Source organism: Sebastes fasciatus, chromosome 17, assembly GCF_043250625.1.
Source record: "Sebastes fasciatus isolate fSebFas1 chromosome 17, fSebFas1.pri, whole genome shotgun sequence".
Lineage (NCBI taxonomy): Eukaryota > Metazoa > Chordata > Actinopteri > Perciformes > Sebastidae > Sebastes > Sebastes fasciatus.
In genome coordinates this window covers 14,092,240-14,118,338 of record NC_133811.1, presented here as the reverse complement: position 1 = coordinate 14,118,338, position 26,099 = coordinate 14,092,240, and the positions used below count along the sequence as shown (strand labels likewise).

Below are 26,099 nucleotides of genomic sequence, written 5' to 3'. Positions count from 1 at the left end.
TTCACTTTTCAGACCGAACCGGTTTGCATGCTTTCATGATGTTTATTTTACGCAAAGGTGTAATTAAAGGTGAGGGAAAGTTTTCTTGGCAACTTCAGCATGAACTGAGACGACAACACTGATCCAAGTGTCCTGTCTCTCTCTCTGTCTCTGTCATTGGTCCAGTGTTGGGTCCTGGTGGGCGGTAAAGGTGTGGCCTCTCACTCCTGCAGTAGTGCGCTCTCATGGGAATAAACAAGCAGAAAGGGACCGTTGCGCACGACCACTATGGCATGTTTTTCGGCCTTGACACCAATGTGAAGGAAGATGAAAAGTTTTTGGAACTTTTGGCAACATTTCCTCGAGGTTTAGTTATTGGGCCGGATACGTGGTGTCCTCATTGGACTATAAATAACTCCACGAGGAGCGCACTATGAGGTCAGTGTGCTGTGGTCTGTCTCACTGAAGAAGCTTTCTCTGCAAACAGGTGGATTACAGATATTTTGTGAAGGTAAGACAACGCTGCTGTCTATTAATGCAAATTTTTAGGCTATGATATGATATGATAGATAGATAGAATGCTTTTGAATGTACTTGAATTGTGATTACTAATTGGCCTTTTATAATGCTCATTATAACAGTCTTTTACTGTTGGTCTCTTTCTATGGATGTGTGTGATTTTGTTGTCTGCTCTGTTGACCTGTTTTTATTCTGCCTATGTCTGTAAAGCACCTTGGTCAGCTAATGTTGTTTTAAATGTACTATAGAAATAAATTTGACTAGAGACATATATAGATAGATAGATATAGCCAACTCTATTGATCTCAAATTGGGAAATTGTTGTGTAAAATATACATATCAAAACTAGAGATAATATTTATAGAACACACAATATAAAGAATATATTAGAATACACTATAAATATACCAGACTATTACAACTAACATGTAAAATGTAAAATATAACCATAGAATAACCAAAGTGTGCAATAACACATTTGCAAAGTGTGCAAGTTACATTTGTTTTGTTTAAAATTAAAAAATCAAACAGGTGATTATTCTTATGCCTGCAATACTGCCAGATGAAATGTGTAAATATAAGAGACAGACAAGCAACAACAACTGTTTATTCAAGCATCTTGTCTAATTACTATCCAAAAGCATAGCTCATCAAATGTACCTCTCAATTTCAAGGTTTTTCTGTTTTAGTGGATACGATGCATTTTGATGTTCTCACTGTCTACTAAATGACAAAATAATGCAGTATAATAATACCTATTGTTGCAATTCGTTTTCACAAAAGTTACCGATATATATTTTTAAATTATTTTTGTGCAAGGTTAACAAAGAAACAATAGACATAATATATAAGAATGATTACCACTTGGGTTTTGGAGACATTGGCGTTACTTCTTCATTTGTTTAGCTGCTGTATGTGTTAAATAATCATTTGATGAAGGTGACAAAATACAGAAATGAGCATTAATTATTGCTATTACACCAAATAAGGAAATATCCCATGTTTTAAATGTTATATGGAGTGTGCATGAATAATAATACATAGTATTTTGTTAACCAAAAACTCATTTAAAGACAAAAAAACCCCCACCAAAAGTACAATATGTTACATAGCTGTAACTCCCTGTTAGACATATTAACTGTTGTATAAATCTAATTTATTTATTTAGAATTTGGGAGGGGTAGTGCAGCATAAAACGTACTGTCAACACACCAAACACAATCATAGAGCATGAAAATCCATTGTATTTAACCATTTACAGATGGGGTCTCTGAGACCCCAAACAGTATATTATAGCTGCACCTTCTTCATTCATTCATTCATTCATACAATAACGATTCTTCAGGTCAGTTGGGACAGCCTCAGCTGGGTCTCTTTCTGCATGTCTTTGAAGAATATTTAGAAGTCTCTTGTTAAGGCTGCAGCAGCTGCCATTTCCAGCTGCTTGTGTGTGTGTCATCAGATCTTCTCTGCTTCAGGACGAACAAGACGTCCTACAGGTCAAAGACAAAACAGCTGGTGTGAGAGGTGCATGTCCACTCAGTGTCCCACCTGTTCCTCTAGAGCTCAGCTAGTCAGCGTCCAGCTTTAAAGACCTCTACTGTACACCAGCAGTGTCACGGAGGCTGCCTGACACAGATATGAAGATAGAAATAGCAACGGGGGAACAGTCTGCCAGTTGCAGAGACGGGAGGTGACTTGCACACACAAACACACATAAACAAGAGATAGACAGATAGACAGATACACAGAGATTCAACAAAAACAGGTTTTGTTCTGTGTTTTATTAAATTGCTCAGGAGGATCATGATCGTGCAAATACCACAGAGAACCGAATGTGCACAAACCTCGGGCTGTTTTCAGTTAATGCAAGACAGCTCGTCAAGAATTTATGATGTCAAGAAAGTTGTGCGGAGGTCTCAGTGGCTGTCGCTGTGGATCACTTAGTAGCTGAGTTGCCAACAACATGTGGAGACTGAAAGACGGTGACGTAATATAACCCTGGACATGATGAGCTGTTCCTGGAAAGTTGCTGTTTCGCCACCGATGCTTATCTCTTTTGACTACTGAACCACAAGACATCCTGTTGCATGTTCAGCATAATCTGGAAAAAAACCCCAAAAGAACAATGTGTGTGCACGCTGTAACGTTTTCCTGTGGAGTTTCCTCAGTGTGTTTTCCATTCGCTTACTGCAGCGAGGGCCTTTGGTCACTGCAGAGCGACTGAAGGGTTGGGGTCCATTACTTTTCACACAACACTCTCCATTGTTCCTCTCCCAAGTCCAGCCACAGGGCATTGTGGGAAGAATAGGAGGACAGAGCTGGGGGTGGAGGAGGGAGGGGATGTGTCAGATTTCTCTAGAGAGGATGGAGCGTTCGCTGCTTCCTGTTTTGCGCCGTACGCCTGTGAAAGCTCTTCCTGTTCAGAGAAGAAGGTAAGAGGTCACCGAGTGTGACCCTTGACACAGTAGCAGCTTCTGATATAGAAGGTGGTCTGCTGTGCATGAATAGTTTCAGTTATAGGGTGTGCATTGTCTTCTGCAGGTATCTGAGGCCTCAGCATGCCAGTCCCCCCTCCTCCCCCTCCGCCCCCTCCGCCTCCCATGGCTCCCCCTCCACCACCGCCACCGCCGCCCAGCGCTCCCTTGCCACAGGTAAGACTCTCTAACTCTCTCTCTCTCTCATGCAACTGCAAACACTCACTCCTCGTGTCCTTTTCACTGACCGTCAACCGTCACCTGTAGGTTATTTGCATTATTGATTGAAGTAATACACACACACACACACGCAGAGTAGGGCAGACAGCAGACTCTCAGTAGCAGCAGAGTGTTATGTTTCTACAGCAGGCACTCAGTGTCCTCATGTTAAATGAGTCGCCGCTGCCAGCGAACGAGGCCACGCCGCAGGACAACATCAATAAATTGAAGTCACGCCGGTGCTTCTCATCTCTCTATCAATCTATCAACACGACTAGAAATGATCTCTTCCTCTTCTCTCACGTTTAATGCGTTCCTCTTCTTTCTTGTTTAACGCTTTCTGAATGCTGAATGCTTTCACTGCACCGTCTTCCTTTTTTTGTTTGTATGTTTGTCAGAAGAGTTGAGGCGAAGTAGATGGTGATAGTGCCGTGCATTTGTTCTCACCCACCTCTTTATGTAAAATGATCACATCAAATAACACCAAAAATCTTGAAAATACACTTAGCAGAGCTGCAACTATTTATTCTTTTCGTTTGTGGTTAATCTGTTGATTTTTTTTTATTCAATGTTAATAATATGTCAGAAAAAAGTAAAAAAAAAAAAAAAGAAATTAAATGAAAAAATCTCCCAGGTGACGTCTTCAAATATCTTGCTTTGTCTGACCACCAGTCCGAACCCAAAGATATTCAATTTACAATAATATGAAACAGAAAAGCACCAAATGGAGCCTAATGTTTGGTGTTTTATTCTTTATAAATGCCACAAATTATTAATTGATTATCAAAATAGTCTGTACTTAGTGTCCCGAACAGGAACACATAGAGGGCAAAACACTGGTCACTGTTACATAAAAGCTGTTTTTGTGTCTCTGTGTGTGTGACAGTGTCCGTCAGAGCCTCCTAAGCTCCAGTCTGGAGGAGGAGGTGGAGGAGGTGGAAGGAATGCCCTGCTGGCCGACATCCAGAAAGGAGCCAGACTCAAGAAAGTCACACAGGTCAACGACAGCAGTGCCCCCGACGTCGATAGTAAGAGCAACATCTTTACTGTACCGTGCTACTTATATGCACATGGAGGCACTCGGTCTGTGTTGAGACACTAAATGGTGCTCAGGTGCATCTGGTGTCACCGAGTAAGTCGAGTAATTCTCACAGTGGAGCTCAGAGGAACGGGGTTTAATGGTGTGTGTCTGTGTGTTGGGTTGCCATAGTGTGATGTATAAGGGTAAAAGAGAGACAGTGTGTAGTTCACACTTCAGGAAGGAATGCCCGACAGCAGATAAGGATGCAGTCAGAATAGGAAACTACTACAGTACAGTGACAATCACCATAGACAAGACATACATTGTATCCACAGTAAACTACAAGACTTAAGCAAATCGTTATGTTATGTTTTATGTACAGTCTGTGAGCATTTGACTGTTTGTTTGCAAGCAAATTCCCCTAAACTTTTAGATGCAAAGGACATTAAATGTACTTTGTACTTGTTTGCTACTCTGGTAAATAGCTCTGTTGCATTCGTTTCCCTGCCCATCCAGAAGTTCATCTCAATGTCAGAGACAAAAACACAACCTCCCCTGGAAATAAAACAAAGAGAGTCAACTCAATAATCTCTATACATCTGAGATCAGGCTGGATAGTTGAAATATGGATGTCAGCGTATCATATAGGGGTGTAACGATCCATTGATCTGGATCGATATAGCAATTCAATTAACAAGGAAAGTGAAAACATTGATATATATGTAACATACGCCTTTATTTTGAATCTCCCATGGAAGGTCTGTGTCACCGTTTCTCCATTTCCAAGCGCCCCTTTCTTCCTACAGAGCCCAGTAATAAAATTGTCAAATCAGAATTTAGTTGCCTTTCTGGTAAATAGCTGTTGCATGAGTTTCCCTGCCCAACCTGAAAGCGACAAAAACACAACCTCCCTTGGAAATAAAACAAAGAGAGTCAACTCAATAATCTTTGTAATATTTTAACGATATGTTCATTCGGTTATTTAAGGAATTATCTTCACTTACATGTGGCCGTTGGCCAGTAAATAGTAGCTTACAGTTCCATGTAGTGTATATGGAGCCAGGCCAGTTGAAACAGACTGATTCTGTGAAAAGTTGTGTGGTTGGCCCTCAGGGTGATTTGGGTGGTGCAAAATTTACTCATGTCCCTGCCTGAACTATTGCGTCTTTATTTTATTGAAAGTTGAAACAAGGTGACACAAACAGACAAGAATCACTTCACTCAACAGGAGATCTATCAGAAATAAACTCCCATATACACATGTACGGAATAAGAGGAAAAGAGATAAATAAAACAAAAACAAAACAAAACCAACACACTGGTGTCTTCTCCAAGGTTAAGCACAGCAGTCCATTAGTTGCACTGGATTATTAATAATAACATAAGATATATTTTATTGTCTCGAGGGAACCTCTAAGTTACAGTTACAGATAGCCAAGCAGTGAAAGGGACCCATCTAAACATACAGTATATTGATCAAGCTTGTTCTTTATGTCGTCTTTTGACTATAAAACCTGCTGAGCTCATACATGACTTGTAAAACAATACTTTTATGTATAATGAACTAATTTGTTAATGAATATGTGATAAAATATATGATTAAAGAGGTCCTAAAGACAGGTGCTGCAGCACAGCCGGTACGAGAAAAATATAGCGTTTTTTGAACATTAAAGCATGACAGTGATGTCATTGTCATGAATCAGTTGTAATGTATGTGTGCATGTGTTGTTTCCCAGATCCCAAGGCTAGTGCTGGAGATGCATCCAGCAGTGTTGGTGCTTCTCAGGGCTCATCAGGAGGGATGGCACCCATGGGACCCTCTCTGAGTGGGCTCTTTGCTGGAGGGTTCCCCGCTCTCAGGCCGATTGGACAAAGAGACTTAGCAGGAAAGACCCCAGGTTGATGCAAAATGTCCTGCTCTTACTAAATCTATATATTATATATACATTATATATGTATTGACCATCCAATGACTTCTCTCTTGTGTGTGTTTGTTAAAGTGTCGCGGTCGAGCTCCTCAGCCTCCCTGAAGCCTCTGTGGAACGCCCCCTCGCCAGCAGACACGAGCAGCGTCTCTGAGCCTCACAGGACAGCGGAGCTCCTCCGCTCCATCCACCGTCCGCTCGCTCCTTCCTCCTCCGCTCCTTCCTCCCCCTCTCACGGCAGCAAGCACCCACCTTCTTTCCCTGCTTCCTCTCCCCCTCCGCCTCCACCCACCCCTCCCTCTGCTCCTCCCCCGCCTCCCCCGCCTCAAGCCTTCCAGGACCGACCCGCCAACAGGCCTCCGCCTCTCCCCTCCTGTCCTCCTCCTCCTCCTCCATCCCACATCACCAAACCCACCTGGCTCCCCATCCAGCACTCATACCACACCACCATCTCCCAGCCCTCTACACCTCCTCCTCCTCCACCAGCAGGGGACCGCTCCTCGGGGTACTTCTACCCGCCGCCCCCCTCCCCAGTCCACCCCGAACCTTCAAGGTTCCCCATCCTGCGGGACAGCCCACTGGGACCTCCTCCCCCACCTCCTGCTCCCCCTCTCCCAGCTTGTTTCACCCCCACCTGCCCAACCGACCTCCCCCCTCCACCACCCAAGTTGGCCGCAGTGCCCTCCCCGACCATGCGCTCTCTGCCTCCCTCGTACCCCTGCAACGCTCCCACCCGACGGCCGCCTGCTGTGCCAAGAAGTGCAGGTAGGTGGACGCCAAGATGAGGAATTGTCTTTTATTTCACCAATCATCTTTCTGTTGATGAAAAAAATAACTTACTGTCATATTTGTTTTGAGTGATTGAGATGATTTTCACTCATATTCAAACACAATGTTCAGCCCTAAGTATTTGCTAGTAAGGATGGAGCCAACCTAAGAAACTGAAGATGATGTATTAGATGTACAAGAGAAAGATTGACCATGGTTTTCTTTATATCATCTCATTTACAAGTTAGATAGGAAGGCACCCTAAAAAAGGAGTTAGGGTGAGGTTTTTGGGAACCCTACAAGGGTATCACAAGTTAAATCTGACGGGTTGCGAGATGACTTTAAGGATAGGAGGAAAGAATTGGTTTATTTTTTCCTGACTTTTATCTAATATTTGCTTTATTTTTGTGAAATACTGTTTTCTATGTCTGTAGAAATTGTTCAACTAAGTAAATCCTGGGAAAAAAAGCTCTTTGGTGGAACTGTTCACAACTAATGGACATAAAGTAAACTGTCAAGAGGGGTTGTAGGTAGACATAACTGTCTTTTAAGGGGTCGCAAGCAACAACAGCCTGCTTTAAACCACTGCTATAAAATAGTCGGGAGAAGAATAAACCCTGGAAATCCAGTTTGCAGATGAGGTGTAGACTTTTCTTTTTAAACTCAAGAAAAATACAACAAAGTTTCATCTGAAGTACTCTTTACATCACATGATTCAACAACATGTTTATGGAGAAAAACACCAGTAGAAGTATTTGTAGTAATTGTTAGTTGTGCGTTTGGAACTTGTCTGGAACATCCTAACAAGTATAGGTTATAAACTGTGGCAGTTGTTACAGCTGGTTGTTAAAGCCAGCAGGGTATGTGTTGTGTTTTTCTTAGCAGCATTTACAAATCAATGCTTTTTTCACAGAGAAAAAATAGTGTGGATGTGGCCTTGCTGTCTCTGTTATCACAACTATCAACAATCATATTGGATTTCGATGTATTTTTCATGTTGTAGATTTTATTACTGATGTCTGACGTTTTTGCTCTTGTCACCCATGGCAACAGGTGTGGGTCGGATGGCTCCTCCTCCAGCTCCCCCGGCTCGTTCCCCCTCTACCGAGCTGTCCAGCCGCATTCCTCCCCCTCCTCCACCACCTCCCCTGCCTCCGTCAAGTCTCAGGAATGGACACCTGTATAGCCTGGGTGAGTGTATCTTACAATTATATATCTGACATTATTTATCTGACATTTTAGAAGGCCTTTAGTGGATTTTCTTATTCAGAGTGACCTGAAATAAGAGTAGAAGTACAATTTAATTTAATAATTTTTTTTCTTCATGTAATTAGATTTTTTTAATTTAATTAGATTTTTTTAATTTAATTTCATATTTTAAATTTAATTTCTTTTTTTTAAATTTAATTTGATTTAATTAAAGTTTCTTACCAATTATCTTATTTCCTTCATCATCCTCATCCATGTGGACAATATGGACTGCTGTAGGCCCCCTTCCACATGCACTAAGCAGTAGACAGTATAACAAAATTGTAAGGATGACATAAATTTAAAGTTTAAATATTTTCACAGCAGTTTTTATTGCTTGTGGAATATACTTTTATGTTGTTTTTAAGTATATACTTTTCTACCTTCTACCCATTTCGACCTTGTTGTTAATTTAATTATAATAGGAGCCCTGTCATTCCCTGTTTTTATGGATAAAAAAATTTAATTCACAGAGCCAAAGTACCGTAGATGGAAGGAGACTAGTGAAGGGTTTTATTTGGGATGAGAAGATGACATGAGGCCGATTAGGGAGATAGAGCTTGAATAACCTTCTATTTGAAAATGAGGACACGATGGCGGCCTTTAATTGCATCTTTACTGTACATATACTTCCAGCAGACAATTTTGAATCCAAGTTCCAGTTCCACCCCGTAGAGGACTTCCCCCCTCCCGAAGAATTCAAGCCTTTCCCTCGGATCTACCCCAGCAAAGAAAACAGAGGTAAGTAGCACCACGGCACTCTCATTATTTATCTACTTAACCCATGACTTCTTCAATATCATCTATTGAGTTTGTCTTCCTCTTTCCTCTCTCTTACAGTGAACCCCAAACCACCTGCGATTAGGACACACCTCAGATGAGCCAAGGCCTCGCCCTGTTCTTCATCCCACCAGACTCGGTCCTCTTCCTCCTCCTCCTCATGACAATAACATAACTGTCATGGACTTATTTGGTTGCATGCTTTGAGTGTGTGTTGTTTGTTGTCTAGTGTATTTGTGTATGTGAGTGTCAAACAGGGTCCCGCCTTATTCTGACTATGTGACCTCTGACCTCTTCCAGTGTGGAATGTTTTGAATGTGTGTGAGGAGGAGGGCTCTCCCTACTCATACTCATGAGTTACATACAGACTCTACACACACACTTATAGTTTATACAGTGTCTTCCAGCAGCTATATTTAACATGGATCTTGACACGGTTTAAGCATTTCAGTGTCTACATACAGAATAGAATATTTTGATTTGATGTCATGATCTGTCCCTTTAAGCAGTAGCGCTTTTAAAGTCTGCATTTGACCTAGAAACATTCTTGAACACACAGATAGTAAAGCTCTTTTATAAAAACAAACTGTGGCCTACTGTACAAGAAGCTCCTTGTACAAATGTGCTCCAACGATATTCTCCCTACACCTTTTTTAAAACGTTCGATCAGGACAATCCTCTCAAGATGTCATCGGTTTTCCCTTATTAGTGGGAAACTATGTAAACCTCATCTTCAACTCAATGTGAAAAAACTTGCAGGTGAATACTTGGATATGCTAACCTTGAGGGTTCATAAATCCTTGTACATATAATGGTGCTCTCATGTGTTTATGTCATTATTTTTATAAACGCATCCATAAAAGTGTAGAAGAGAATATACTGACTACGTGTTTTAAGTTACACTGAGGTGTCATGAATAGATAATGAGGTTTAGTGTTTCCTTTCTCCCTGTATTAACCAACACTAACACCTGTCAAAACAGTGCCACCTGCTGGTTCAATGTGTAAAGTGTTACCACCAAATAAACCACAGTATTTTGTTTCAAAAAGTTGACTTTAATGATCATATTGGTTGTAAAATACGACATTAAAATCTGCCTTAACCAGAACAGGTATTTGCATATTGAGTTTAGTCTTGATGCGTTTAAATTAGATAACCCTGAAGTTATAGAAACTGGACGGCCCAGATTCTAATTGGCACTGTGGGAACATTGCAATATCAACAAAACAGCCTCCAGCACGTTATTAAAAATAACAAGTACAGTTAATAACACCTTGTCCTTTGAGATGAGTCTTCCTTGGATTTTAGCTGGTACAGAGAATTATTCATAATTAGATAATTGAGCTGTCTGAAACACAGTAGGGTAAACTTTGATGTGCAAGAATTAGATTGTCTGTATGTTGCAGAACAGGGCTGAACAATATATATCATTTCAGCATTGACACTACAGTGTCTGCATGTGTCAATGCACCTTTCTCAGAGTTGTTCTCACATGTCAAACAGGTGTCTCTAATAACGTCAATTATGGCTGCATTCCATTTAGGTTTACCAGGGCCTGAGTGTTGCGTATGCTGGCTTACTGGGAGCACTTAACAGAAAAAGAAACAGAGTGGTTACATTCCTGATCACACCTGCTTTTCCTGCTATGTCAAGTTATCATGTCTACCATTGAAAACTGATGATGCCCCTATAGAAATACCCGTTTAACTGCTTGATAGAAAATTTAAAATACCAAAGTTCACATTTTCATGACTTAACTTAAACACACACAATCTCATCATATCGATTATGGTAAACGAATCAGTCTATTTCAAAGAACAATCGTCATTAAATCTAGAAAATGGCATTAAATGAGGCCTGATTTAATGATATTTGTTCTCTGAAGTGGGCTGATTCGTTTACCGTACAGGAGAAAAAGCAATTCCTTTCGTAATGGACCCACAAAAGGTAAACTACATTGATCTAGTAACATTTTGTAAAGGAAATAAACACTTTATTTCCATTAAGGGGAATTTCACAGCCAAATTTGGCAACTGTTATCCACTTACTTTGGATGAACTGCCACTACAAGTATTTGCTACATGCCTGTTTTTCCTATCCGATATTTGGTGACACTGATAATTGCATAAATACATTCTTTAAAATGTTATATGCAAGACGGAGTGGAATGGACTTTTGTAAAAGTAGACACACAAAATTGCAAAGAAGAAGTAAAATAAACCCGTTGGCTCAAAGCTCACCACACAGCTTCACACAGGAGGAGTTTACATGTCACACACACCAGACAAACACAATTCTTCTATAAAAGTGAAACACTTTCATAATAATTCAACAATAAAACTCTGAATGAAATCTGGAAGACGCTGGACGACTGACTGGTTCGTGGGGCAGGGAGAGAGAATTTAAAGTTCGTCGTGTTTGTAAGTAAACTCTCTGGAGGATATGAAGCCGTCTTTGTTCGCATCCTCTTTGGTGAAGATGTCCTCCATCATGTTCTCATGTAGCGTGTCGTTGGGCGGGTAGCCGTGACGTTCAAACTCTTTCCTCAGATACTCTTTCACCTGGTGGATCGAGTGAGAGCAGGATGATTAGTGAGACTGAGACAGGTTGAGATGAGAAACACAAAAGCTCTTGTGTTACTGGAGACAGATAAAGAAATAAAATTCCAGTTACATCCTTACAATGCAGCCTCTGAACACCCAGCAAGTGTATTCAGCTAATCTGGTTGATTAGACCTCCTCTCAGGACTCTGTGGGCGTTTATAGACTAACTGAGTGACATCTTCTTGTTAGCTTTGTTGAACCTGTTAGGGCGGGACAAATTACACCTTTATCATTCTTATTGGTAGATGAAGATTTGAGAAGCATGGTTGCATTAAAATGAAACTCGAGAGCTTGCGTTTACAACAGGAGAAGTCGTGTATACAATATGCTTGGTGCTCAAGTGGTTAAGTCGTGAGAACACAGCTGCTAAGCAATGGCACTATTAAGGTTACTTTCGGTATAAAAGCCACAGAGGCTAACGATTTAGCAAGCTAGCAAGTGGGTAACATAATGCAGGAAATGCAAATGCATAATGACAGAGGAAAAATATGAGGCTGTTGGGAATATCAACATTTTCCTCAGACATATTAGAAAATTACCAAGAACAACAATATACGACTAAAATTACAATATATTCACTTATGTACCCCCGAAAAATGAACTTCCATGACCTCCGCCATTTGTGACGTCAACAAACACGTCACAACTCGTGAACTCGGAGCTTTCAGAAACTTTCCACTTACAAGGTCGTAAATACCAAAAGAGGGGGGTGTTCATTTGGACTCTTCTCGTGAACACGGTAAACACGACCCCCTGTGAAGGCACCATTAGTAAATTCTTGTCAGCTCCAACTGCCTTCAACCTGAGCAGAGGTATAATCAGCCAGAAGAATTGAAAACATCTGTGTGGGTGTTCAGAGGCTTTAAAAAATAGAACTGCCCATTTGATAATTGCATATCTTGGTTTGTTAAAAAAACAACATCAATATGCAATAAGCAATATGGGTGTACCTCATGCTTGGAGAGCCTCCAGTCATCGTTGAGGTCCATCTCCTGGAAGGATTCATGTGACCTCGGTCCATTTCTGATGTCAAGCACCTCGACGACGAAGGTCAGCGTGCTTTCAGGTGGGATCTTACCTGACCAGACAAAACCACAGGGCAAGAGGTCAGCTAAAACTGAGGTTGGCTGTCACCTGAGGTTTCTGTGAGAATGCTTCAGTATGAAGAAAACAACTGGTTTAGTTAGTGCTGCAGAAACGGTGGGTGAATTCGGAGTTAAATTGTGAGTAAATAAGTTTAAAAAACATGTTGAAAGTGTTAATGACAAACATACTTAGGTTGCATTATTAGTCATAGCAAGTCATTCAGGTTGTTGTTGTCATAGCAACAGTTAGTAAGGCACAGAAGAGATAGATGTTATGGGTTAGGGTGGTGTGTTCTTACCAGGACAAAGCATAGCATTGTTCACATGCTCCATGTTGAGAGAAAGTGGACTAATATTGCTGAATGAAACCTTCATTCAGCGTGGGAGTCCTGGAGAGCCATTTAAAACAAGACACACAAGTAATATACATGCATAATATACAGGATACGCATTTGGTAAAACCTCAAGCACGTTTATGAAGACAGTGCCATGTATGTTATACCAGCATGCAGTGAGGTTTGCATGCATATACTGTATGGACATAAAGCCACAGTACCTTTGCCGTCCTTCCCGTAGGCCAGGGCTGGAGGTACGACCAGTTTCCTCCTCTCTCCAGAGCACATGTCCTGCAGGCCTTTGTCCCAGCCTTTGATCACTTCTCTGATGCCCAGCGTGAACCACATGGCATGCTTGTCACCTTCAGTTCGACTGGTGGACATACACAGACATAGTGGAGAGTGAAAGGTCTGAACAGGGAAGTACTGTGAGAAGGTCTGAAAGACCTCTTTAGGGACAATAACAGGTAATAACAGGGGAAATTAAAAAGAGTTAACAACCCTTAGTTACAGAGCTGACTTAAAACCATGCAATGCAAATAAGATGTAATCATTCTTTTTAATGAATTTAACTTTACAGTGCCGAAACATTTTTTTTAATTAAATGTTGTCCAGGCTTAAATCTTCACCCTAAATAACATGGGTATACAACACGAAATATACATGTGTTTTTATTGGATTATTTCCTGACATAAACTTGTCATTTATTTCTGAGTATTGTTATTATTATAATTATAATTATTATTATTATTAGTATTATTATTACAGGTCAATGAGTTTGGAGATTAATCTTAAATCTAAAATAAAATAAAAATCAAGAATTCTTACTGATAACTTTCTGACATTACTAATGATAAATCTCTTTAATTAAATTCACCCAAGTCACAAAAACATTCTCTCACTAAAATCATATTGAGGAAAAAATAAATTTAGATTTCGAGAATAAAGTCATAACTATACGAGGAAAAAAGTAATATCACAATCCTGGGCTGCTGTGAAAAAAACCTATTGTAATGGGTTGGTGGTATTAGTCGTATTAGTTTGAGGGATGCATATCTCAAAACTTTAGCATATCAAATAAAACCACTAGAAGAAAGAGAGAAATGTCTATTCTAATAATTTGTCTGAACTGACCCTTTAGAAAATGTTTTATCACGTGACCCTGATAGATGGGGGCGTCACCATGGAGATTTAACACGCGCGCACTTTTGGAACGGAGTCAAGTAGTAGTGACACCTGGCAGGTAAAAGAAAAAAGTAACGTCCGTTATATTAACTGTACAGGACGCACCAGGAGTGATGTAGGAGGACTTTTTTAGCAACTACTTGAAACTTTCATGAAACATACCTGGTGTGAAACATGGTCCCGTTCTCAAAGTAGCCCTCATGATGCACCAGCATCAGGTCTCCGTACTTTGACTTTCGGTGACAGAGAAAAGGTCTGTGCAGGACTTCTACCTCCACCTCGGCTTCAGGCAGCTTCCCACCGCCGACAGACACCAGCAGAGCGGAGCAGAGGACCAGCAGCATGCTGCCACCACACTCAAAGGTTAAGAAGGATGAACAGGTAAGCTAAAGTTTAGAGAACAAGTTTAGAGAACAAGCAGCGACGTGCTGGTCCTCTACGTGGCAGTGACGTTTCATCATACAAGTTGTTGCAGGAAGTCTTTCTCTGATTGGTTGCTTTCCTCTGAAGCCCCGCCCACAGACACATCCCTCTCACAGAGGCCTGATCCTTATTAGTGTACAGTGTTTTATGAACTTTACAGTTATGCAGGCAGATTATACACTAATAATCACACTTTACTGAATTCATTCTGGAGTTTGATGTAACTGAGCAGTTTCTTCATGCTGCTGCAGGTATTTTTTCTTGTTGCAGTATGACATTCGTTATCCTCATTTGAACATTCACTTCATACTTTTGCAGCACTGGTTAAAGCAGTCCACTGTGCACTGGTACACATTTACATGCAATATCACAGCACTAGTGACTTTAGATTTTCTTTATATCGCCCGGCCCTAAGTTCCTATGAATTTTTTTTTAAATTTTTCACAGATAGGTAGGTATTTTACTATTTCTACTTTATATATTACAGAAAATTCTTCAGACACCATACACAAAGTTCTCTTCATCTCAATAGGGCCTTTTCTAATCTTTATTAGTGTACAGTGTTTTATGAACTTTACAGTCATGCAGGTAGATTATACACTAATAATCACACTTCGTCACTACGTCATTTTGATGTAACTGAGCAGTTTCTTCATGCTGCTGCAGGTATTTTTCTTGTTGCATTATGACATTAGTTATCTTCCCTGCATGTCGGGTATTTGAACATTCACTTCAAGAGGGCCATACTGGTTAAAGCAGTCCACTGTGCACTGGTACACATTTTACATGCAATATCACAGCATTGCACTTCATAAATACATGTTTCCTAATACATTGCACAGGAATAAACACATTTACACACCCCTGATTTGCATACTACAATATATATTGTATCAATAATATAATTGCCTTTTTTTTTGGAAAAGGCCATTTTTTCTCTCTCTTATTATTATTACAAAAGAAGTTTAGCTTATTTCTGCATCAACAGTCAGCAAGTCATACACATTGTAAGTATTTCATATGATACAATCATTAAAATGTTCCGCACCATCACCAGTGTCCATAACAGTGCTGCAGCCGATGGCGTGACAGTAACAGGAGAATTAAACCTCGAGGGGAGACAGTCGATCAAAGCTGACTCCCATGACTTTTCATGGCTCAGAGCAGGCACAAGAGCTTTCCTTTATAGTACTCTCTCTCAGTCCATGAGTTATTTTTTAAGGGGTGAGACTTCAGTAGAAATCTGAGGTTTAATCCCTGCGATCAGAAAGAGGAATTGCACAATTGCAATCTGGCCATTTCTTTTCACTCTCCAGTTCAGGTGAAATACTTGCAACCAGTGGAGTCAATGAGGCAAGAGTCGGTGCATCTGAGCTGCCCAAACGACCTGCAGAAGACAAGGGAAATTATTTTTAACAAGTGCACCTGATTGCGATACGTTTATACTTATATTTACATTCAGTATCTTCGGTTGTGCAGCACATCTCACCTCCAAAATTCCACCATTTTGCCCTTTATTAAAGGAACAGTGTGTAATATTTCGCATCACTAAACACTATACCTTTTAAAGCAATAGTTCAAAATTTAGGGAAATACACTAATTTGCTTTCTTGCAAAGAGCTAGATGAGAAAATCAACACCCCTCTCTAAGCTAACAGTGTTATCAATCTTCTCAACTCAGCAAGAAAGCGAGAATGTACAATTCCCAGAAAATATTGAACTATCCCTTTAAGCATAGGTATAAAGCAGAGTTGTGTAATTTAGGCATCTAAAATAATGTACAGTAGGTTGTGCCAGGATAATGCACCATCATCTTTGGATGCTTTCAGAGACATCACATTAAAAGTACAGTAGTTCATTCAAGTGACCGTTACTATCCTTAGATGGCTGCTGATTAAAAGGGAACTGCATGCTGCCATCTTGGCATAGACGATCTATAGTAGCAAGGTGTACCTATACATAATAGTGTATGTTTGTGTCTGCACGCTGAACGCTGTCAGTGAACATACCCAGGAAGATAGGATTTGCAGGTCTGATAGCCGAAGTCCTTTCCATCACACTCCTCGATGCCATCATGTCGGTAGCCATCTCCGCAGTAGGCCCACTTACAGTCTGAAGTGATGAAAGGAAAGGAGATGAGGAGAGTGTAGCGGTGGCAGAGTTAGGAGAGAGGGGAGGGAGAGAGAGAAGACGTTACAGATTGCTTTGGCACTCCTTGTTTCTCCAGTGTTGCCAATACAGCATTTTGCTGCTAATTTAATTGAACAGAGGAGAAGTGAGAGGATGGCAGGAAAAGAGAGGGTGAGATTAATGAAAGATCAAGTAAAGGTCTCACAGTGCTTTCTGCTTTTATCCTCTGTCATGTGGGTTCAGACTCTGTGGTGCTCTGCAGGGCGTCTCATGAAAAGCTGGGTATGTGACAGCATGGTTGTGTTTGTGCAGCAAAAAACTGCATCTTTCTTTGATTTTGAAGAATAGTTTGGCTTCTTTTTTTGACTAACAAATAGTTTTTGATCTTAATTCTAGTTACACTGTATTACATTACATAAAGAGGTATTAGAATCACTGTCTGTAGATCATTATACCACTTTGTTCTTTTCCTCTACATTACTGGGCATGTATTCAACTGAGCAAGAGATGCACGAGACTCACTGAGACAAGCATCAGTGACAATCTGGTTCCCATCATCACACTCCTCTCCGTGCTGGGGCTGCACTTTTCCGTCCCCACACACACCGACTCTGTCAGGGACTTTCTCTGTGGACTGGAATGGCTGGAAGGGCTGGACGAGTTTTTAAGAAAACAGACATTTCAAGGCAATGAGAAAACTTGGTTTTAGTGTCAAGGCATTTAGACTAAAACTAGGCTTTATTAGGTAGAAAAGTGAACATTTTATGTAACCTAATATTTTCAACCAAATGTAGCTCAGTTTGACCAAAGAAATCTTAACTCACGGTCCACTTATTAGCTTCCTCCAAAGCTCTTAAACTGCATCTCATGGTCTTCCTCAGCAGATGGAATTTGCCCAGTTGTCATACAGTATAATACCATACATGACCATAGATGTTTTGACGACAACCAGATCCATCTATATGACAACTGAGCGAACTCCATCCACTGAGGAAGACTGTGGGAAAGCTCCTGAAAAGGCCAGTAAGTGGCCCTTGAGTTGAGATTTTTAAAAATTTTGTCAAACTATTTTTTTCTGAGGTCAGAAATAAACTTTCATACTTAAATGTTGCCAAGTTTTAGCCAAGATGCATATGGCATCTACATAGCAATCACATAACACTCTTATAGTTGTTACCTGTATGGGCTTCCATCCATCTTTATCTTTAAAGTAGAGCACCCTCAGATCCTTCCTGAATGCTATTGCGTTGTCTAGACGTAGACGGTCCATCTCCTCCTCACTGTTTACCACAAATATCTGCACGGATACATACAAGCAAAAAGCTGATGATTAATAATTGATTCAGTGTGAACCGTTTGGATGGAAATACTGTAAGGATTTTATGTGAGAGGGGTCTTACTGCAGGGACTCTATTGAGGCCACCCCGTTGAGTGTAGCTGCCAAAAGGAGCGTTATTTGTTCCAAGAGTGGAGTCACAGTCACAGCGACCTGGTGGACCAGGAGGACCTTCCTCCCCCTTTTCCCCAACTAGATAGAGACCTGCAAAAAAACAAAGATGTATGACAAAGATAAGGGTTTAACACACACATAGTATGCCTACACTTTACTTTGATATTGTACATGTTATGCGCTCCCCCTCTTCTTGTGCTCTTCTCTCTCTCAGGTGTTCCTGATCTGGTGATTAGTGGGTGGCCCTGCCGCCCCCCATATTTAAAGCATCTGTACACCCACAGGTGTTTTCAGTTAATCTGGCTGATTAAACCTCTTCTCAGGACTGTGTTGCCACGTATATACCGTAGACTTTATATAAGAAGTGGACGTAGTCACCGTGACGTCAACTATTGGTTTGTGGACTGTTGTTTTGTGTTTGGCATCAAAAGTATAGAAGCAAAGAGAAACAACTCTGGTGTTTTTTTGACAACAGCGGCTGCCTCCATTTTGGACTGAAAACGCTTATTATATTTATAATATTTTATTGTTCAACACAGGCCATTTCGGTAGAATATGACAATAGAATAGAAATCGTTTTGTTTTACTTTTCTATAGCACTTTGTAGGCGCATGTTTTATTGTCGTCTTGTAGTCACTTCTTGACAATATACGTTCTTTGTTGGCATTTTGGCCATCTTGGTTTTTTGCAACCAGAAGTGACTCGAGAGGGTGGAGCTAAGTATAAGACATTTTTAGGCGACCAAAAGGTTACAATTAACTTTCATGAACTGAAAACACTGTGAAAGGGTTTAGGTTCTAAGACAAAAACACGGACAACTCCCATTTTCTGGGTTCTACCACCACTGGTGTGGCTGGCCCAGACTTCCTCCATCCTTTTGTTTATTTTTCCTATACACTGTAATTTGAGGCTGATTGTGCATGAGTGTGCGAGTTACTGTACCTGAGGCAGGTGGACCAGGTGGCCCTGGATGGCCGTTTAGACCCGGGGGTCCTTGGGGGCCCATGACTCCTGGGGTTCCATTATGGCCCTTCGTGCCCTGTTCAAACCAGGCAACATCCCAAAATTAGAAAACACACACTCACACTGAAGGTGACCTACACTGCCACTTGTGCATAGCTGGGATAATCTAGTCCATGGAAAAACAAATGTGTGTGTGTGCGTGTGTGCATACATAAATGTGTAGGCTGAGAAGATCTGAGACGCCAAAGACCTCGCAGCCCCTTCAGAAGTCTATACTTAGAGCTGGAAGTATAACTTGAGTGACTGATTTAGCCGGTGAGCAGACGCAGCTCTCAGTTCACAGAATGAGGAAGAGCAGAGTGTCGGAGCACCACATCGGGGTTAAGTGATGCTACCTCACCTGTTTGCCTCTCTTTCCGGGCCGTCCAGTAGGTCCTCTCTTCCCCGCGAGTCCTGGCTCTCCCTTTGGTCCTTGCTCACCCTGGGAAAGGAGTTGAAGGATAATCAGTTTAAATCAGATTCTTTAGTGTCCTCATTATTGAATCATTCTTACCTTCTGTCCGAGCATCCCAGGCAAACCAATGGTACCCTAAATAGAGACGAAATGAGAGCCCAATGTGAGAAAAGTCATTATCTCAGCAGAGCAGGCACTCATACAATGTTTAATGTTAATTTAATCTGTCTCTGAAAGAGAGGGCTCAAGAGAGCTTGAAATGTCAGATGAACGACTTTGGATTCTAACCAGTAATTGAGCAAACTGTTGAGATTTCACTTTTTTAAGTCCATTTTAACACAGCATGAGGTGAAGAGCTCGTAGTCAAAGCATCAATGGGCTGTTAAGAATTACACAACACAATATTTTCAAAAACAATTAATGACATTTCTCCACCAACCTTGTCGCCTTTTGGTCCTGCTGCTCCAGAGTCGCCATGAGGCCCCTTTTTAAAAAAAGAACAGAGAAAAATGAAATGAAGGCTTTAATAGTTTTGTAGTGACAAACGTGTGCACTGTGAGAAGTGATTCTGAACTCACCTTCTCTCCTTTGTAACCAGGCAAACCCTGAAAAGATACACAAGGAATATAACAGCACATAATGATAGTCAATGAAAGACTACAAGACGCTTTTTTTCTTTCCAAACATACACATAATTGTGTGTATGATGTTGTAAAGATGTGACTAACCTTTGTCCCTGGTGGTCCCCTCAGTCCTGGTAATCCCATGAGTCCTGGATCCCCTTTCTCACCCTAAAAAAACATACACACATGACTGTGTTGAATTGTATTTGTGATATACATTTGTGTAAAACCTCAAGACAGCACATGGAGTGATAACATGAGGCTTACCTCTGGTCCCTCTGGACCAGGCCATCCTGGTAGTCCTTGTTTCCCTGGGAGGCCTGGAGCCCCTGTACGACCCTACAGAAACACAATCAGTGCCAGCGTTTATTGAACTATTGATGCATTTTCTCTTCCCTCTTGCTGAAAAAATGACGGGAAACGGAGTCTCTTGCTTTAAATTGCATCAAGGATTTTGCAACAGACTCAATTTCTTTTTGAGTGTCAACAGTCTGATCTTCAACAGCAGGACGTTTTAACCTTGTTCTCTTAAAAAAAAATCTAATTTGCATTTTTAATTTAATACATTACTTAAAGAATTAGTTCAACCGGCTTATTCACTTTCTTGCCTGGAGTTAGATGAGACTATCGTGTCTATGTGAAGCTTCTGCCAGCAGCTGGTTAGATTAGGTTAGTTTAGCATAAATTCTGAAAACAGGTGGAAACAGCTAGCCTGGTTTTGCACAATATTGGCATCGGAAGGATTCTGGTTTCTGTTTGTAGTCCGAGTAGTATTGACCAATCAAGTTTGAGCAGGCTTTGGTTGAATGCAGGTAAACAGTTTGTGTGGAGAGCGAAAGAGGCTTAACGCATTGGCCGAAATGCAATCTCTGAACCCACCAGCCATCGTCTGACGATGATTTTGCATTTTATTGGTTTACAACTATGTGCTATGCTGATGATCTGCAGCTTTTTATGTTCGTCAAGATGCTTCTGTCATGGCCCTGTTTCCCCTGACAAAGAGCTACTGATTTTCAAAGAGAATAACCAGGTTAAAGGAACAGTGTGTAACATTCCAGAGGATCTATTAGCAGAAATGGAATATAATATTCATAACTTTGTTTTCTCTAGTGTATAATCACCTGAAACTAAGAATCATTGTGTTTTCGTTAGCTCAGAATGAGCCCTTCATATCTACATAGGGAGCTGGTCCTCTTCACAGAGTCCGCTAAGTTACTCAAACCAAAGACTGGCTCTAGAGAAAGCCATTTAGGTTTTTACATTACCGAAGGCCCCCGTAGTTCTCCAACGTGCTTGTGAAACTGCAGTAACGTGAATATAATGCAAGTGCAAAACCGTGGTACCGCCAACCGCCATCGGACTTCCGTTGCTCCTTAAGTAGTATTATTATGTTAATGATAATGGTAACGTTACCGCAGTCTTGGAAAGGGAGGAGTGAGCGGAGGGGTATTCAGTTGGTTGCAATCTGCAACCACACCACTAGATGTCACCAAATCCTACATACTGTACCTTTAAATGAGGTTCAGAAACAAATAAGCATGTCAAACTGACCTCCTATGATTTCCTAATTGGACATGACAAAGGAAAAACCTTGCATGCAAAGCTTTAACAATGCCACTGAGGTTTGCTAATTAGTGGACAGGAATAAAAGCTTCATCAATCTCGCTCTGTCGCCAGTTCCCTGCAAGCAGAAGACCCAAATATATTACACAACAGCCTCACATCTCTGACACCTGGACGAGCATCCCAGAGCCGGTGCCATGCTAGCAGCATGCTCTCATATTTAGCTGCCTGTCATTAAAGCAGCAGCCTGTAGAGACACCGTGGACCTGCTGCTGTGTGGAGTGATTTATCACGGAGAGCAAAAGCACTTAGGAAGATTAAAGTGCAGAAGTGGATTGCTGGAGAGCCTGGATCAGCAGGACTGGAGTCCAGTACGAGGGCTAATGGAGCCATGCCAAAAGGAAGGAGGAGAGAGAAGGAAGGAAGAAGCAGAGGAAAAAGGAAAGAAGAGGGGGATGACAGAGAGGTGAGGATGACTGGAGACGTCCATGGATGTGATCGAGCTCTGCGACGTGGTTACAGCGAGCGGCTACTGAGACTAATGTAGCATGACCCATTTAGCAGCTGCAGAGGATATTCGGAGCACATCAATAGACAAATCACATCACAGAGATTGAGGATGCATAGAGGGGACAGCGGAGAGAGGAATCCAGATCCCATTATTCCAAGGACAAGCATGAGATGGACCGAAGAGAGATGAGCGAGAGGACGCGACATGCAGGAGGGGAGGAGCGGCTCACCTTTGACCCTGGACGTCCAATTTCTCCCTGGAGGAGGACAAATGAGGGGAGAGGAGACGTGGCACTCATTAGAGCAGAGAGGAACACAAGGACATACGCACAAATACTTCTACAGCAAAATACATTAGACATATTTCAAAGAAAAACATACACACACCTTCTCCCCTTTTGGTCCTTTTATGCCGGGTAATCCACCTTGACCCTGAAACATGACACCAAATTTATATCCAGCTCACATATTCTAATAAAGTGCATTTGTAGAAAAATCAATACTATAAAGGTCATTTAGTTTAATTTCCATTTAACAATATTTCTGTCTTCAAATGGCTGCAGAAAGCTGATTAAACGTCTGATGGATTTAATCTACGATTTAATCAGGTTTCAAACACTAGTATTTAAAAAAGGGCTTCACCTCTGGGCCCTGGGGTCCTGGAGGTCCTGGAGGTCCAGACGAACACCCAGGTATCACAGGTTTTTGTTTTTCCTGTACCTCTCCTCCAAAAACACTTGGCTCTAACACACCAATACCATCCTTCAATCAAACACGCAAGAGAATAGGGTTTCAAATCAGTGGCAAATGTGTTGTAAATGAGGTGCATTTATGCAAGCATATTGTGAACACCTACTGGGCTGCCCCGCTTCCACAGCTGAGGTGGAGGAGGGTAGAGCGGCGGCGGTGGCGGTGACATGAGACAACAGGGGTCAAATGTCAACGGCTCATCCAGAAACCTGAGAACTGAGAAGGAAGACAAGTCAGTCTGCCATGATGACGGACGCACAATGCTGAAAGGTGCTCCTTTCTGTCAGTCTATTCACAATTCACTCACACACAGCTTACCTGAGCTGGCTGAGAGGATGCTGTCCATGTAAGAAGAGTGACGGGCCCATGCAGAACACAGCAGGATGTGGAGGGACACTGCAAGTTTGACCAGATCCATCCTGACGGTTTCCCTAATGCAACACAAAACTGTCACACACTCTATTTCTGCTGAGCTTAATGCAGTTACTGGCAGCTGTCACTTTTCCCTATACTCCCTTGAGAGGGTGTCACTATTTGATCACCCATTTAACCTCAGTCCTCTGAAGCCTCTCTCTCTCTCTCTCTCTCTCTCTCTCTCTCTATCTCTCTCTCTCCTCATAGCATAATAAACTTGTTGCAGCTCCACACTGCAGCAGATGCAGCCACCACTGTAATTCCAGCCGTGCACCAACCCCCTTTCAGCCTTGTGGTGCCAGAATTAGACCTGGGGTGGGTGTTGGGGTACTATATCACTCAGGCTTTATTATTATTATGACTTCTGCCAGTGCCACTTTATGACAGAAGTCATAGTAACAATAGTAAGCTATATACAGCTGTTACAAATTCATTCATTCACACAAACATCTCCAGTATGCTCATTATTTCATCTGCTAAATTTCACTCTTGGACAATGCTATGATGTGAATCAGTTTTCCACTGATTTGGTATATGATGAAGTATAAAGTCAATGTCATAATGTCATAAATTCAGCACCTGGCAGCATAAGATGCCACCCTTTTTTAATATTCAGATATGGCAGGCAAATGTACTACAACTATTATGTGCATATACTACAATCCCAATATTGTCTCCATTTGGTTGAACTTAAACACGCTGAAAATAGTACACAACGGCATGATATGGTCAGATATCAAAGTCCTAAAAAAAAGAAAAAGATAATTCCATGCAGAAAATATGCTGCAATCAATCAGTATCTTCATGAATATGTCTCCCTTATTAAATGCACAGAAAGCTGATGATCCAAATGCGTTAAATGGAAGCACATCCATGGCATTTAATGCACAAGAATCCCCCCTTACCTTCCACTTGACTTGTGTAGACACGCTGCCTGTCTGGCGCTCCTCTAACCTTAAATGAAATGCGCGGTGTGCAGCCCCACAGTCTGTGACTCCTCTTGTCATTTGGCGTGCTGCATGGAGCCAATCTGTACCGCTAATAAATCTGATCCACTTATCGACCCGCTGCTTTCCCTCCGCCGTTCAATAACAACACAATTGAAGGGATGGAGGACCTTTTTTCCTCCCAGCAGAGGCCACTGAGTGGAGCCAACACAGCAGGTCTGTCTGGATCAGAGTCTGGTTAACTGGTGCGTCCTCTGGATCCACTTCAGTGCGTCTGTCTGAATAGCTGCTGGGATGGCACTGACATTTTAAGTCGACATGCTGCTTACACCGGTTTGGCACGTTTTATTGTCCAGTGGTGCTGATGGTCTCTTTAGCAGTGAAATGGCGACCTCTGCTGGATATTTGAGTTCATAGAAGAAATAATTCTTTACACATTCTTGCATAACTTCACTCTCCATTATTGGGGTAATTTTTGACATTTTTATGTCGGACAATAACGGTGAAAGACAATATATAGTGCAAATATATAGATGACATGAGATATATTTAACCCAAATTATCTACTACTAACGTTATTCTAACATAGTTTTAAAATGTTTTTCCAGATGTTTTCATGTATGAAAAGACCCCAAATGAACACTGTATGTGGACTATTTGATTACTATAAGCAAATTATTTACAGCGTTTGTATAGGAATGATTATTGTCCCACGGTGTTTGATCACTATCAGCTGTTTGATCACTATAAGCGGTTGATCACTGTATTATTGCTCTACAGTTTATATTGAAAATGAGGACAGAAGCATCAGGTTAAACCACTGTTCATTTAACTGGAATAGAAGTTGGTTTATTATATTTTTTGTTAAATATTGCACTGCCTTGTATCTTGAGAACTGAATCGGCGAGTCCTGAAGTTGCATTTTTTATTATTTTCAAATAAAAAGTGTATTTATTTGCCATTAATCGTTGTTTACTTGTTTATATCAATAATTAATTTATCCCTGATTCCCTTACAAGAAAAACTTTGAGGAATCCTGACCTGTACTGTCCAGTATCAGCTATTTATTTCACAGTCACACTGACTGAATTTTTGGCAAAAAGAGGTACTGTATCGATTTCAAATCATTGAATCGTATTGTATGGTATCATATGGTATCGTATGATATCGCTCTAGATGAGCCAAATATCGTCCTGAATTGTATCGGAACCATAGAAATCGTATCGTATCGTATCGTTATACCCCTAATATTTAGTATAAGGAACTAGGATTACCGCCTCGTGGTTGTATGACTACACCAACCAGTCAAGTTACAGTTTACACCCATGTCTGTCCAAAATGTCATCACTTCAGCATTTGATCCTGTTAGACATTGGTGTGAAATTATCATAATTAGCATATGAATTCTTGAGTTATGGCCAAAAACGTGTTTTGTGAAGTCAAGAGTGTCTTTGACCACCAAAATCTAGTCAATTTATTCTTGATTACAAAGTGGACATTTGTGCCAAATTTGAAGAAATTCTCTCCAGGTGTTCCTGAGATATCATGAGAATGGAACGGACGTGAAGGTCAGAGTGACCTTGACCTTCCACCCACCAAAATTGAATCAGTTCATTCTTGATTCCAAGTAGATGATTTGTGCCAAATTTGAAGAAATTCCCTCGAGGTGTTCCTGAGATATCGTGGTTACGAGAATGGACAGGACGGACAGACAGATGGGTGGACAAC

The 26,099-nt window shown here is 41.2% G+C and overlaps 3 protein-coding genes across 4 annotated transcripts; 1 reads left to right on the top strand and 2 right to left on the bottom strand.

Annotated features, from left to right (window-relative positions):
• The first annotated feature begins 28 nt into the window (after positions 1–28).
• On the top strand, positions 29–9,984 carry wipf3 (WAS/WASL interacting protein family member 3). The gene is made up of 8 exons (XM_074613251.1): positions 29–490; positions 3,043–3,152; positions 4,081–4,222; positions 5,952–6,113; positions 6,216–6,905; positions 7,962–8,099; positions 8,796–8,897; positions 8,997–9,984. Exons 2-8 carry the CDS (start codon positions 3,060–3,062, stop codon positions 9,035–9,037), a joined length of 1,368 nt encoding a protein of 455 aa, XP_074469352.1. The 5' UTR covers positions 29–490; positions 3,043–3,059; the 3' UTR covers positions 9,038–9,984.
• On the bottom strand, positions 9,971–14,609 carry LOC141754296 (peptidyl-prolyl cis-trans isomerase FKBP14-like). The gene is made up of 4 exons (XM_074613252.1): positions 14,307–14,609; positions 13,181–13,332; positions 12,490–12,617; positions 9,971–11,497 (listed from the first exon to the last, which is right to left on the bottom strand). Exons 1-4 carry the CDS (start codon positions 14,486–14,488, stop codon positions 11,339–11,341), a joined length of 621 nt encoding a protein of 206 aa, XP_074469353.1. The 5' UTR covers positions 14,489–14,609; the 3' UTR covers positions 9,971–11,338.
• Positions 14,610–15,865: 1,256 nt separating this feature from the next.
• Positions 15,866–24,755, bottom strand: LOC141754294 (uncharacterized). 2 transcript variants are annotated; one of them, XM_074613249.1, is made up of 18 exons: positions 24,330–24,755; positions 23,329–23,457; positions 23,117–23,226; positions 22,903–23,022; positions 22,648–22,692; positions 22,491–22,517; positions 20,455–20,526; positions 20,293–20,355; positions 20,143–20,169; positions 20,004–20,048; positions 19,664–19,699; positions 19,511–19,591; positions 19,090–19,186; positions 18,098–18,237; positions 17,875–17,994; positions 17,220–17,349; positions 16,577–16,679; positions 15,866–15,954 (listed from the first exon to the last, which is right to left on the bottom strand). In XM_074613249.1, the coding sequence occupies exons 2-18, from the start codon at positions 23,426–23,428 to the stop codon at positions 15,885–15,887; spliced, it is 1,386 nt and encodes a 461-aa protein (XP_074469350.1). In that variant the 5' UTR covers positions 23,429–23,457; positions 24,330–24,755; the 3' UTR covers positions 15,866–15,884. The 2 variants fall into 2 exon arrangements, with proteins under 2 accessions (XP_074469350.1, XP_074469349.1); XM_074613248.1 differs by having other exon boundaries at positions 23,329–23,441.
• Between the last annotated feature and the right edge of the window lie 1,344 nt (positions 24,756–26,099).

Excerpts from the sequence above, each read along its gene's own strand:
- LOC141754294 (XM_074613249.1), bottom strand. The coding sequence starts at position 23,428 with ATGGATCTGGTCAAACTTGCAGTGTCCCTCCACATCCTGCTGTGTTCT. Across the intron at positions 19,592-19,663 it reads CTGGGATGCTCGGACAGAAG|GGTGAGCAAGGACCAAAGGG; the intron begins GTAAGAATGATT and ends CTCCTTTCCCAG. Across the intron at positions 15,955-16,576 it reads TGCAAATCCTATCTTCCTGG|GTCGTTTGGGCAGCTCAGAT; the intron begins GTATGTTCACTG and ends TGTCTTCTGCAG.
- LOC141754296 (XM_074613252.1), bottom strand. The coding sequence starts at position 14,488 with ATGCTGCTGGTCCTCTGCTCCGCTCTGCTGGTGTCTGTCGGCGGTGGG. Across the intron at positions 13,333-14,306 it reads GGGACCATGTTTCACACCAG|TCGAACTGAAGGTGACAAGC; the intron begins GTATGTTTCATG and ends TATGTCCACCAG. Across the intron at positions 11,498-12,489 it reads GGAGGCTCTCCAAGCATGAG|GTGAAAGAGTATCTGAGGAA; the intron begins GTACACCCATAT and ends TCGATCCACCAG.
- wipf3 (XM_074613251.1), top strand. The coding sequence starts at position 3,060 with ATGCCAGTCCCCCCTCCTCCCCCTCCGCCCCCTCCGCCTCCCATGGCT. Across the intron at positions 6,114-6,215 it reads CTTAGCAGGAAAGACCCCAG|TGTCGCGGTCGAGCTCCTCA; the intron begins GTTGATGCAAAA and ends TGTTTGTTAAAG. Across the intron at positions 8,100-8,795 it reads TGGACACCTGTATAGCCTGG|ACAATTTTGAATCCAAGTTC; the intron begins GTGAGTGTATCT and ends TACTTCCAGCAG.